At 37.2% G+C, this 14174-nt stretch overlaps 1 protein-coding gene and 1 long non-coding RNA gene across 13 annotated transcripts in view; both read right to left on the bottom strand.

The window, feature by feature from the left end:
- prom1a (prominin 1a) overlaps positions 1 to 13363 on the bottom strand; it is a 62691-nt gene extending 49328 nt beyond the window's left edge. For 4 of the 10 annotated variants that reach the window (XM_084132303.1, XM_084132305.1, XM_084132308.1 and 1 more), the window contains exon 1: positions 12872 to 13342. In XM_084132303.1, coding sequence (XP_083988429.1) covers positions 12872 to 13103 — 232 coding nt within the window. In that variant the 5' untranslated portion in view covers positions 13104 to 13342. Of the gene's footprint in view, positions 1 to 12871 lie in introns of all 10 variants that reach the window. The other 6 variants (XM_084132307.1, XM_084132309.1, XM_084132304.1 and 3 more) reach the window with 3 other exon arrangements.
- LOC311094367 lies at positions 5441 to 7370 on the bottom strand. 3 transcript variants are annotated; one of them, XR_014608644.1, is made up of 8 exons: positions 7298 to 7370; positions 6885 to 6990; positions 6682 to 6787; positions 6483 to 6574; positions 6288 to 6369; positions 6087 to 6182; positions 5878 to 5986; positions 5441 to 5575 (listed from the first exon to the last, which is right to left on the bottom strand). It is a non-coding gene; the product is annotated as an uncharacterized lncRNA (long non-coding RNA). The 3 variants fall into 3 exon arrangements; XR_014608645.1 differs by lacking the exon at positions 7298 to 7370 and having other exon boundaries at positions 6885 to 7025; XR_014608646.1 differs by lacking the exon at positions 7298 to 7370 and having other exon boundaries at positions 5878 to 5940; positions 6885 to 7025.
- Positions 13364 to 14174: the final 811 nt, after the last annotated feature.

Here is a 14174-nt window from a genome sequence, read left to right as displayed (position 1 = left end):
CAACCATTATAACAAAAAGTGTTTATAAAACACTTACCTTTAATTTACCATGACAGCAATTGGGACACTCTCTCTCTCTTTGGACACAGAATAAACGCAATCCCTGCTTAATACCAGCTTACTGATCATGGCAAAGCTGATATAAAGATAAATAAGGGTCATGGAGGTGTTACTGATTAATACTGATTAGCACATTTCTGCCTTTGTTTGTGTGTCCACAGTGGCTTTCCCTGATCTACTACTTTGGGATGAATTAATTGCACAATTCTGACATGTGCAAAAACACTCTTCTGTCCCTGTTAAACAGAAACTGCAACAAAACACACAATTCTAGTCAGGCATAATTTTTTTTTTGATTTTCCCATGTATTGATTCAAATGAACATACAGTACAAGAAGCACAAATATTCTTCATGTGAACATTTGCTTACTTTTAACAACGGCACAGTTTTAAAAAAAATCAAAATGAAGAGCGATATTCAACTGACATATACAGCTGAAACAGCCTCAAGGCAATAAATGTTGCAAAGAGGCTAATTTCAGTTGGGAAATGCTAGCGAGTCACGTGACAACACAATTACGTGCAATCTCCCTCTTGCGCTGTGAATTTATGGTAAGCAGATAAGCAAGGGCATACATTTTAATGAGGAAACATCAGCATCTGTAGTATTTGTACATTATACTCTTAATGCATGTTTTTTTAAAACTTCACCCCACATGGGATGAAGCAGTGCTAAATTAGATCAAAGCTAGAGGAAAGGATGAATATATGTGTGAATATTTGGATTCAGATTGCATCTGTGTGGGCCAAGTTTTGCCTACAAAACCCACAAAGACATTCAAACCTGAACCATCCTTTTGGGAAGCAGCCAACAGAATAGGAAAACAACTTAACAAAGATGCACTACCATTAAAAATTTTGGGGTAAGATTAAAAAAGAAAACACTTTTATTCAGCAATTAAATTGATCAAGAGTCATTTATAATGTTACAAAAGAGGTTACTCATTTTTTCATATCACGTATGCTCATTTTAGCTTTTCTTTCTCATTATTATACACCATTATCGCTCTCACTTACAGTCTATATAATCCTATCAGCCATCTCACTCTGCCCATGAATAACCCCTCTGGATTTTCCCAGAAGGCCTAGTGACGTAGCTTTCGAGCCACCCTCTCCTCTATTCACAGCTGGGATGCCCTCTCACCCTTTCAGAAGCACTGCAACTCCCTGACCTCATGTTCATGACATTCTAGTGTTACCTGGAAATGTCCTAGTATGCTTACATTCTGTTAACCAGTTATCTAAGGCCACTTTGCAGGCGTCACCTCATAAAGAGGATTTCTTGCCTCGGTTTTGATTAAAGTGGTCCTATGATGAGGAATATTGGGTGTATCGCGCCTATTCGGTGATTAGATATTTGATATTCCTAAACTAAACTAGAAAAAAGAACAAAAATAAGAGTAAAACGTAAAAAAAAAAAAAGTGAAACGAAATGTGAAATGTATGAAAATCCAAACTTTTGCCTGTATGTAGTACCTGCTGTTCTACATATGCTTCTGAAAATCCCAATATCAAAAAAGAGCAGCTGAACTTTCAGCTGGGGGTTGGTCATTACATGTGACAGTATCAAAACTTGCTAAAAATTAATTAAACTTGTTGTTAAATGGATAAAACTGAAGTTTGTCAAAGGGCTAGTTCACCCAAAAATGAAAATTCTGGTATTAGGCTAATTACTCACCGTCATGTTGTTCCAAACCCGTAAGATCTTCATTAATCTTCGGAACACTAATTAAGATCTTTTTGCTGAAATCCGAGAGGTTTCTGAACCATCCATAGGCAGCAACGAAATTGCCACTTTCAAGGCCCAGAAAGGTAGTAAAGACATTTTTTAAAGTAGTCCATGTGACTACAGTGGTTCAATCTTAATTTTATAAAGTGACGAGAATATTTTGTGCACGAAAAAAACAAAACAAAAATAACGACTTTATTCAACAATTTCTTCTCTTCCATTTCAGTCTCTGATGCTGTTCACGTAGTAAACACTGCAGGGCTTCAGGGTTCTACGCCAGAACACCAGGCTCATTATTGGCCGGCTCCTGCGTCAGCATCACACGCATGCGTCGGGTTTTTTTTGTACACTAAAATTAAGGTTCAACCACTGTAGTCACATGGACTATTTTAAACACGTGTTAACTACGTTTCTGGGATGAGGGTGAGTAATTAATGACAGAATTTTAATTTTAGGTGAACTAACCCTTTAATATTTTCCTGTTTTGTAATGTATTTCAATACCATGCTAATATTGTATACCATGATGAAATTATTGTGATACAACATGTCCAAACCAACCCTATAGTCACGGATTCAGAGAAAATACTACTAATATTTTTTAAAATATGTGATAATACACCTTCAAGATTTGAACAAACATTTTGGATGATGCCAAAGTGTTTTTGAACGGTCTGTGTCTTTGCTAAGACTTCTGTATCTCTGGATGCCTAAATAGCCCCTTTGACTTGGCTAAATGTGGTTGTATAATCGAGGGCAGTATAGCTCAGGATCACTGCCAGTCTTTCATTACACTCTCTCAGTTTAAGCCTTTGTTTCCCTCTCTAGAGAGAGAAATCCAACCCACACAACATGCTGGAGAGTGAAAGTAACTGTGTGTATGTGTGCAGCTCTTCTAAAAATAAGTATTTCATTCAGAGGCTACAGCAATTCCACTTTCCTCTCAAAAACGCTGCAGAACAGAACACCTGATGGGTTCACTGTCTGACATCCCATAATGCCATGCTAACATGAGGCAGTGGAGGAAACGCTCACTGGAGTTTAAATGTAAATGCGATCATCACATTAGCAGCAGGAGCAGTTTAGTTATGACAGTCTAAATCTGAGGCGCTCCAGAGAGGCTTACCATCAACACACAAACATCACTAATGTGGGCTACACAAATACAGAGGTTCCCGTCCGACAAGATATTTGGACACTAAGACTGTATGAATTGAATTGGACAGTTAACACAATTTCAAACCAAATGGTTTCTGTAAACAAAAGCTTAATTAACTTTTTCAGTGTTGGGGGTAATGCAAGTTGCATAACCAGATTATTTTTTTCCAAGTAACTAGTAAAGTAATGCATTTATTTTAAATTTACAACAAAATATCCGAGTTACTTCAAAAGAATGTTTTCCCATTTATTGCCTGACACCTCTCCAGTCCCCATGTTAAGAGAAATCGGAAGTGAATATTTGTGCGCCGTGTAAACACGATGGTTATTGTAGTTCTAGACTAAATGTAAACATTTATTCCTCTCACTTGCACAAAACAGATTCAATATTACTCAAAACGAATAAAAACAGTGAAATGCAAACTCAGAATATTACACAAACCTGTAATCAATATGTTAATTAACAAAAAATACTTTATGCATTTAATTACTTTATTAACCAATATCTTCACTGCTGACCTTCGATGATCCAATTCAACCATACTAATAAGCAAAAATGACATAAACATCACATTTGTGTTTGGTTTGTTTGAGCAGCACCCTCTACTGTACAGGCGTGAATGCAAGGCCAAATTTAGACAAAAATGAAATGGTCTAATAGTCTATATATAGTTCAGTATGGTTGCTAGATGTGTTGTCACTTTAGACGGTCATAATTAATCTGTTGAGAAGCGAACATATGACCACTCATGACCTGGTCATCATTATGCAATCAGTCTTTGAGATTCACACACCACAGATGCCTATAGCCACACTCTCAATGTGCCTCAATGGCTACAAACAGTCTGAAATCCTCTTAAAGTGTTCTTGTGAATTGGCTTTCATCCAGAACCTCAGGTAAAGCACACCAAAGGTGCGGAGCAAAAGAGCAGGAGGGCAAGATTTGGGGCAGCTACAAGCCCTGCAGAGCTTAAGCACATCCAGACAGGAGCGTATCAGCTCTCAGATAAGGGACTACATGCTGCAAATAACCCTTTTGCTTATAACGTCTAAGCCAGGACCGGAGTGTTTAAGCTGTAAGCATGTCCAGGCGGAATCAGCATACTTATTCTGCGCTGACTTTTGGGAAATCTGCCAGTCTGTGGAATGTATTTAAATTAGGTAAAATGATCAGTTGGTAGCTGGAAGCATTAGTAAATATGTAATAATCAACCATTTTTTAATAAGAATAAAAAAAAAAAAAACCCAAAAAACCCGAGTCATCCTCATCTATTCACACTTAAAAAAAGATTCTGCTGCCTGCTATATGAAAACGATAAATTGGTGATGTACTGATAATAACATTTTGGCTGATACCAACGAGGCGATAATTATTTTCATTATGGCTGTTAACTGATAAAAGCAGATTAAAATTAATCTCTTAATTAAAATAAGAACACTGTAAACAAACTTTTAAATGCTTCTGGTGCAACAGATGACAAAACTCACGGTTCTGATCATATTATGGTTTTTGATTAACTGATCGGATAATTGAAAAAAAAAATATTGTTTTGTGTTCGTTTCGAGAGTTCAAAACAGCTTCTTAAATTTTGAACTCGAGTCCGAGGCCCCCAACTCTGGAAGTTGTAATTCTAATTGAAAGAGACACTGACACAGTTTTTTCATGTTTTTCATACCGTAACGCTGCCTGCTTTTAAACAATCTATTGTTTCACGAGTTTGTACTTACATATAATAAGATATAGTATAAAATACTATGCACTTTGCAAAAAAAATACACTTCGCAGTGAGTATATCGAGGCCTTCGAGTTATTTATTCAACAGATTCATTTAAGAATGGGTCACTGAATCAATGGCTCACTCGATGAGTTAAAAACTGTGGATTCATTCACACTGTAAAACCCAACAAGTTAACTCAACTCAAACCGATTAAGGAAACTAATTGCGGCAAACCATTTAAGTTTTAAAATAAATACATATGAGTATTGTGAACTTATATATATTGAGTCATATTCACTCATAATTTAGTGTTCGTTTAGTCATTCATTTTGAGTATATGTAACTTGAATATTTTAAGTTCATTCCATTAAACTTTTAAAGTAATTTAAACCATTTAAACTAACTGGTTTGAGTTCATTTAATAAATCTAATCAAGTCATAACAACTATATAGCTACTCAAATGGTTTTAGGAAACCGATTGCGGTAAATGATTTAAGTTGATTAAACTCAAATTAATAAAGTTTTATAAGACAAAGGAAAAACATTGCTATAAAGCAGGGTTCCTCAAACTCGGTCCTGGAGGGCCACTGTCCTGCACAGTTTAGCTCCAACCCTGATCAAACACACCTAGCTGTGAGTTTCTAGAGATCCTGAAGACATTGATTAGCTTGCTCAGGTGTGTTTGATCAGTGTTGGAGCTAAACTCTGCAGGACAGTGGCCCTCCAGGACCGAGTTTGAGGAACCCTGGTATAAAGAAATGGTCAAAGAAAAGGATGCAGTTATTAATAGTATTTATTGAAAAATAATTTATTTTACAAAAGGTTCTCAGTGATGAATGTTGTGAAAGATGGTCAGTCAGTCTCCTCACTGTCCAAAATACAAAACTGCACATGACTTCTGTCTGGCGAACTGTGAATAAACAAACAAATAAAAAAAACATTAATCTTCCACTGACAAAACTGGTTTACTCACAGCATAAATGCTAGAATAGAGGTTATGCGTGACGTCACCGTCGGCTAAGTGGCAAAAAGACTGAGCGGCAGCATTTGTTTTCACTATAAAAACACACAAACACATCTAAAATGGAAAAGAGCTTTGAGACTGACAGTACAACTAGATTTGACAAGATCCAAAAAGACTTACATTGCATTTCAAGGTGCACATTTTACATTCTTATCAGTTCTCAGTTCTTGCTTTCCCTGGGAAATTACCTTTTTCTTTAGTTTTTGCCATGTGAATGACAGTCACTGGAGGATAGTCAGTCAGTCTTCTTACTGAAATAGATCCAAAAATGCACAGGACACGTTTGTTTATTTTGAACTGTGAAAAAAAAAAAAGAAAAAAAAATTAATACATTTTCCACTGACAAAAATGTAATTTACTCACAGCATAATAAATAGAATAGGTCAGTTTGTAGTACCTTTTTCTTTCATTTTTGCCACGTGAATGACAGTCGATGTGGAGGATAGTCAGTCAGTCTCCTCACTAGACCCTAAATTGCACGGAACACGTTTGTCTATGCAAATACGTGAGAAAACACAAAAATATGAATTACTCTTACACTGACAAAACTGTAGTTTACTCATCATTATAAATGAGGAAATATGTCAGCTTGTATTACCTTTTTTTTTTTCGTATGAATGACGGTCGGTGGTTGATAGTCTCCTCACCGATATCCAAAATTGCCCAAGGGACACATTTGTCTATGACAAAATGTGAGAAAAAACACAAAATATTAATTAGTTTTCCACTGTCAAAAAATTGGTTTACGTTACTCACAGCATAATAAATAAAGGAATAAGTCAGCTTGTATTACCTATTTCTGCAGTTGTTGCCATGTGAATGACGGGCGGTGGATGGTAGTCTCAATCACTGATAATGATCCAAAATGGCTCGGGACACTTTTGTCTAAGCAAAAATGTGAGAAAACACACAGAAATTAATTCATCTTCCACTGAAAAAACTTAAGTTTACTCACAGCATTATAAATGAAGAAATAGGTCAGCTTGTATTACCTTTTTTATTTAGTTTTTGCCGGGTAAATGTCGGTCGGTGGACGATAACGTTATAGCTGCAGTCTCCTCACAATATCCAAAATTGCGCGGGACACGTTTGTTTACGCTAAAATGAGAAAACACAAAAAATATTAATTTTCCACTTCTGTGGTTTACTCACAACATAATAAATAAAAGAGTATGTCAGCTTGTATTAACGTTACCTATTTCTTTAGTTTTTGCCGTGTGAATGACGGTTAACGTTAGCACTAGTGGAGTCAGTCAGTTTCGTCCTCACTGATAAATATCCAAATTTGCGCGGGACACGCTCTGTAAAAATGTGACAAAACGCACACACATATAAATTACTGTTCCAGTGACAAAACTGTCGTGTACTCACAGTACAACTAACTTACTGCCGCTGATTAAAAAAAATCTCTAAGTTAGTGCTAAATGCAATGTCGCGTTGGCTTGACGTGTCTGTGACGTGACACAAATGGCATAACTTAGTCTTATTACAGTAGTTAGTAGCCTACGTTACTTTAGCTAGTCGGTCTTCTTAAGATGAAGAGTAACGACAATACAACGTTAAACGTACAAGTGCTCTAAAGAGGACGAAGCATTTTGCCGTGCTTACCTGTTAAATCTCTTCATGGCCGCCATTCTGTTCCGACTCCGAGTTACTTCGTGTGTGAGCTGAGCTGTGGGGGATGGGCAGATTGAAATAAATACGCGGGGTTTTCCGGTGCGTGAGGGAGAACGCCGTAGAGAGACCTAAATGTAGGCTTCAAATGAAGCAGAAAATGTTAAATGTATTTATTTAAGTGTTTATTTCATCTCCTTATACAAAAGTAATTTCTTGAAAAATAAAATTTAAAAGCTAAAATAACAAATAGGTTATTCATAACTTATTCGGTTTAAGTTCTGCTTAATACATTGCAGTTTTTGAGTTAATATCACATATTTTATTAAGTTAAACTAACTTTTAAAAAAAAATAAGTTAAATGTACTCATTTAGTTTAGTAACTTTCAGTCTTAGGTTTTACAGTGAGTAATGCATCACCAGTGTGTGTTGCTCGGAGATGCACAACAGTTCTGCTGTGGTTTTGTTTGGAACCATTTTCATTGACGAAATTTAGCAAAAACATACAATATTGTATCACATTTGCAATATCACATTTGCAGACATTCTGGAAAAAACAGCACTCTTGCTTGTGTGACATTGCTAAACTATATCATATGATATAAATATAAGACAAAAAACCATACAGCAGCATTTTTGGGTCTGCCCTAATTTTGGTCCATTGGAACTCTTTTACCATAGTAATTTTTAAACAATTACTAACAAAATTAAATGCAAATTGAAATTTTATTTGACACTTGATATACCTAATTTTTAATAAAATTCTGTATATAAAATCTTTTTTTCAAAAAACATTAAATTCATAGCATTTCCGTGAGCAAACTAACTAACTAGCCCTCAAAATGAACCAATCACTTCGGAAAGCTTTCATTGATGTTGACTAAATCGAGCCACAAACAATGCAAAACAGTGCCAAATTAGAAGAATTTATGCATTTGGTAGGCGCTTTTATCCAAAGCGACATATTCAAGGTATACACTTTATCCGTTCAAGCATTCCCTGGGAATCGAACTCATGACCTATCACCATGTTGTTAGCACCATGCTCTTCTGCTTGAGCTACAGGAATGCATTTAATAGTATTATTAAATTAAATGGTCACACTTTAGATTAGGGTCCAATTCTCACTATTAACGAACTATTAACTACAACTTTTGCCTCAAACTCCTAATCACTACTTATTAATAGTTAGTAAGGTAGTTGTTACGTTTATGTATTGGGTAGGATTAAGGGAGGTAGAATATGGAGGATAAGGCATTAATATGTGCTTTATAAGTACTTATAAACAGCCAATATCCTAGTAATATGCATGCTAATAAGCAACTAGTTAATAGTGAGAATTAGACCCTAAACGTAATTGATACCAATTAAATATAAACAAATAAAACCACTAATATCGATTAATAACCAATATGCTACTGAAACACCAACATTATTTCAGGAAACAGAGAAATCATCAAGAATGTTACTGGAAACCAAAAATAAGGTGTTTTATTAAGAACATTTTTAGAATATTATTAGGATGCCAGCTCATTTTGATAATGCTGACAGTTGGGCACTGGGTTTACTGGAGCTCATGGGCCTCATGCTGTGTTAAAGATGCCCCGGGAAATCTAGTGACATGTGCCAGTCCCTGGAGCACCACAGTCATGCTGGAGTCATGAGAACACGTGACCAATCACACGCTCCCAACATCTCCAACGTCCTCCTCAAACATCTATCATGCTTACTACATTCAAATATGTGGGATGTATTTCACAGCTGCTCATAAAATAACAACCATAGTCTGGCACACACCCACTGTAATTTTAATGTATGAATATGATTTACTACAACAACTTATTTTGAAGGTTTCTCTATTCTATTCTATTCTATTCTATTCTATTCTATTTTGAATTAAACATTCCATTCATTTGGATTTGTGTCCAAGTCCCTAGCATCAGAATTGAATATATTTGTAATGACTGTCTATTGTTTTAGTTTTTTTATGCCACCACTAAAAATAACAGCAACAGCCTTTAAATATGACTCCTTTTGAGGAGTTTTGGACATGAATACGTCTGGGAGGGCTTGCTGAGTGGAGGCAAGGAGAAGAACGAATGAAGGTCAAGCAGAATGAGATAACTGGGGTATGGAAAGAGGTAAAGGGAGCAATAGAGAGGAAAAAGTTCAATTTAATTTCCCCTCAGCCTCAGTGAGTGTCATAACTGTCTCTCGAGATGTAGAGGAGCAAGAGGGAGCACAGCAAGCTGGCGGCCATCTGCCATCAGCACTGCTGCTTCATCCTTCAGCAACCCTGCTGGGTGAATTTTTGAAAAATATGTCTATTAAGTTTTAGTTTTTTTGTTTGTTTTACTTTGAGCATGCAAAATTTCTTCGGACACTGCAACAGCCGTGATATTATATAACGCCACGTTCTGCAGCGTCTTTTTTTATGAACATGAATTCAACATATAACAATTAGTAATACATTCAAAATGTAAAAATATACAATTGACTTTACTGCAAAAATATATACGTTTTATTAAATTATAATAGCCCTGGTATAAGCACTTTTGCATACTTCCTGGCATGAAAAATATTATGGTTGTCCTGTGGTTAAACAAGGATCTGTTAAGATCTACTAAAGCACTGCTCTACTTGCAGAAATCACTGGCTATTCACACCTTGTATAACACTACAGCATTCAGACATATGTAGGCCAATGGGAGAAACTTATGTTGCCCTGGCAACTGCCTCCACTGCATATGTCTACTTCAGATGGACTCATCACCTGGAATGCTAGATTTGGGATCTGCCAAATAATCTGAGATGGAGCTCAAAGGTGTCAACATTACAATAGCCCCCTAATGGAATTCATAACCAACTACTTATACACAACCTTTCAAAAGTTTGGGGAAGGTACGATTTTTTTGTGTTTTGGGGGAAAACAGAAAAACAGTAATATTGTGAAATATTATTAAAATAACCGTTTTCTATTTTAAAATAATTTAAAATATATTTCTATGATGGTAAAGCTGAATTTTCAGCATCATCACTCCAGTCTTCAGTGTCACATGATCCTTCAGAAATCATTCTAATATGCTGATTTGCTGCTCAAGAAATATTTCTTATTATTATCAATTTTGAAAGCAGTTGTGCTGCTTAATATTTTTGTGGAAACCGTGATACACACAAAACATTTTATTTATTGATTTTTGTAAATGTCTTCACTGTCACTTTTGATCCTTGCTGAATATATATATATTTTTTTACAAAAATAAAAAGAGAGAAAAATGAAATCTTACTGACTCCAAACTTAAGCCGGGCTTAGACTACAGGAGTTTTTAAATTGTGAAATTTGGAGAATCTTCATAGATTTTCTTTCAAATTTGAAAATAGGGCCACATCACACACTACAAGATATTGTTAAGATGATCATGCCAGATTTAGCACCTCACGTGATCTCACGGGGAAGCTGATTTAAATAAAACGGATAGTGTGTCGCGGCAAATTGCTGTAGACATTATATAAGGAGACATTATAAAGGCAGTCGTGTTGTTGGCACATTTGGACCAGCCGTTCCTCCATCTCCGTTGTCCACTGGACCCGTACAGCTGCTTGTTGTTTCATGGTCGAAATTTCAAAAGTTTCGTCGCGTCTCCTTGTACACTTCTCTCTTATTGGCTATTGTGGAAGTACTAACGTAATCAGTCGTATTCATCCCGATTTAAAATCCTAAATATCAAACATCGGAACCGACTGATGCCCTGGACGCGATTTCGGGAGGGGTAAATCGGGCATAAATCGTCCCGAAACCCCTGTAGTCTGAATCCGGCTTTACACGACCGGTGGCAGATGTGTGAAATGTTTGATAAACCTGTACAGAAACAATCATTACTTTAACATTCGTTTGGTGACACTAGCGCTATTGAAATGACACACCATCTTAAAAGACAAAAAATTGCTTTGAGGAGCAAAATGAGATACAGCCCAAGACTCATGGAACAGAGAGAGAGACCAAAGGTGGCAGTCATGACAGCCAGGTCAATGTCTGAGAACAAAGAGATCCTAAGTGCTCCCTAATATATTTCCTGGCAATAAAACTCTGTGAAACCAGAGACCTTCACACAGAGCAATTAATAGGCCATTACCGAACCATCGTCCCCCGGCGTGTTTTGATCTTACGAGTAGTTTTGAAGGTCTAAAGACACTGTTTCTTTTGAAGGAGACAGGGGGTTACCATCACACATCATTGTCCTTACTTTCACTTGTCAAAGTCCATTCAGATTTAAGGATCAAAGGATTTGAGCATGTCTGTCTAGGTGTGACGTGACCAGGCTTCTTAAATCAGCCCTGAAAATCCACGCTAAGAAATGACTTTCCAAGACTGGCACAAACATAGTGGCAGAGAACAAATCAAGCAGGATTGGAGTTATGACGAGACTGCCGCAGCTGTACGGCTGTCTCTTTCCTGCAAATCAAACGCAGTGGGCTGAATTATCATATACTGGAGGCCTGTCACAGAGCCTTTATCATTCTAATTAATTTGCCGAAAGGCTACAGCTGTGGCTATTTTTATTTGAGAACGGAGGAGGAGAAATGAAAAAATGCCGACAGTGTTGCATGCGTTCAGAAGACGTATGCACAGATGACTTAGACCTACTGCTAGAGGGGGCCATCACTACCAAATGAGAAATTAACAAGCTGCAGAAAAAGAAGGAATTATAACCTCGGAAACAGAGTAGAATTAAGTGAAACACAGAGCAGAATGTAGAATAAAATGATAATCCTTGCAAAATTATACAAGATCTATACACTCTTAAAAATAAGGGTTCTTTATTGGCATCTACAGTTCCATGATGAACCTTTAACATCAATGGAATCATTCCATTGGATAAAATGTTCTTTATAGTGGAAAGTGGTTCTTCCAATTAAAATGTTCTTAATGGTAAGAAAGAAATGTCATCTTCTATGGCATTGCAGCGAAAAGCTCCATTTTGGCACTTTTATTGATAAGAGTGTGGATGCTTGGTGGCTTCTGTTGTTGATTATACCAGCCCTTCCCAACTCTGTTTCTAAAGGATGACCAATAGCACACATTTAGGATGTCTACCTTATCAAGCACCTGATGCAACAAACCAGCTCTTTAGTAAAGTTCTCCAAGATCTACTATTCTCTGTATGTTTTGGGGTCCCTCCAGGAACCGGGTTATATCCACCTGTGGCATGCTGGAAAATAAAAGCGCAGCAACATATGGCATTCAAGATTAGCCTTTTAGCTCATTAGGATAGTGACTCACAGGGTCACTCACAATCTTAATCTCAAGATCTACCAAATAATGACGAACACAGTGGGGGTGGAGAATATGCCAGACCAGCCACATTCACACATTCTTATTCACCATGGAGAGAGATATCACAGGTGGCAGCTCTCTCACACACACTACTCGTGATATGGTATTGCTATTGGAGAAATAGTGTGGTAGCATAGAAATAACCTGCTTCAAATGAATTAGTAAGTGAGGGAAACATCAAATTGATTCTTAAAGGTGTCCAGAAGTTCAAGAAAATCACAGGATTGAGCTCACCTTCAGGAAACGGGTTAGGCTGAACCACATAGAGGAAAGCGTGCATCATGTTAAATAAAATCCCAATGGCCCCAGGCTCGTAATAGGCGACGGTCTCGTAAACTCCGGAGGGGACGAAGCCGAAATCCAAAGTTCTCCGCGCTGGAGCAGCAGGAGTGCCGGACTGCCCGTCCTGGAGTTCCCCGGACGACAAGCCCCAGCACAGAATAATCAGTCCCGTTTTCCACAGCATGATTAGTTCTAGTGTTAAAGCAATTCCAGATGATGGAAGTGGAGGAAATTCTGGGTGTACTGTGGAAGGACAATCTCGGTGATTGCAGATAAACCGCAGGTCTCAAGTCCTGCTGTCCGGCGAGCAATTCATGATGACCATGGTCCCCGTGGCGAGCGGCTCCTGCAGGTTCACCTCGCGTCTCTCTGTCGGCCAGTCAGTCAGTCAGATGCCCCGCTGTAATAACACGGCTGGTGAGCGTGAGCCAGTGAGGTGTGAGCAGTGAATACAGACTCGCTCGCGCTCGCGCTCGTGCTCCGCCTGCCGGGTGATAAAGATCAGTGACGCGATTATTTAATTTAGGCAGTTTTCAATCATCTTTACCACTTTCAAACACTGATGAAAGACTGGTGAAAATGTGACTTTTTAAACAGCCTTTTGTCCTTAAATGGTTCCCTCTAGTTCAGAATACTACACTGCATGTTTAATTGTTGATTTGATTTCAGTTTCATCTTGACCTCGACAAAAGTAGCCTACTGAAATGACTCGAGGGAATTTTTTCTTCTTCATATAGACTTTTTAAATAATTCCACTACTTTCCCATTCTTTTTTGAAATCTCCCTAAAAAAAAAAAAAAAAAAAAAAACCCAATGACATCATCCTCTAAGTTAATTTTTGTTGTTGTTGTACAACGACACAAACATCAAATATTAGCAAAAGATTTAATGAAATATGTGATGTTTTGTGGTAGCCTATTAGATGGGTTGTCTCACTCAACAAAATGTAAACATTATGGTTAAATATCAAAATGAACATGTCTAAAATGGCCCTGATGTTTTCTGCACTATTTCATAGTAGGAAATGTCTCTTAATTGCACCAAAATAGCACTGTTATTATAATTCTCGGTGTGGCAACTTAATATGACTCTAAAAATGCAATTAAACAGACTCTGAAAGTTTCCGATTCGGTCTGAAGGACATCTCAGGCCTATTTATTTTAATTTACAGCAACACTAATAGCCTACATGTATCTTGGTGGAAACATCATTAGTGAAAAGCTAACATCTTCCTTATGAAAGAGGCTGAGTAGAA

Source organism: Abramis brama, assembly GCF_963993115.1.
Source record: "Abramis brama genome assembly, chromosome: 13".
Taxonomy (NCBI): domain Eukaryota; kingdom Metazoa; phylum Chordata; class Actinopteri; order Cypriniformes; family Leuciscidae; genus Abramis; species Abramis brama.
This window is presented reverse-complemented; position numbering and strand designations above follow the sequence as displayed.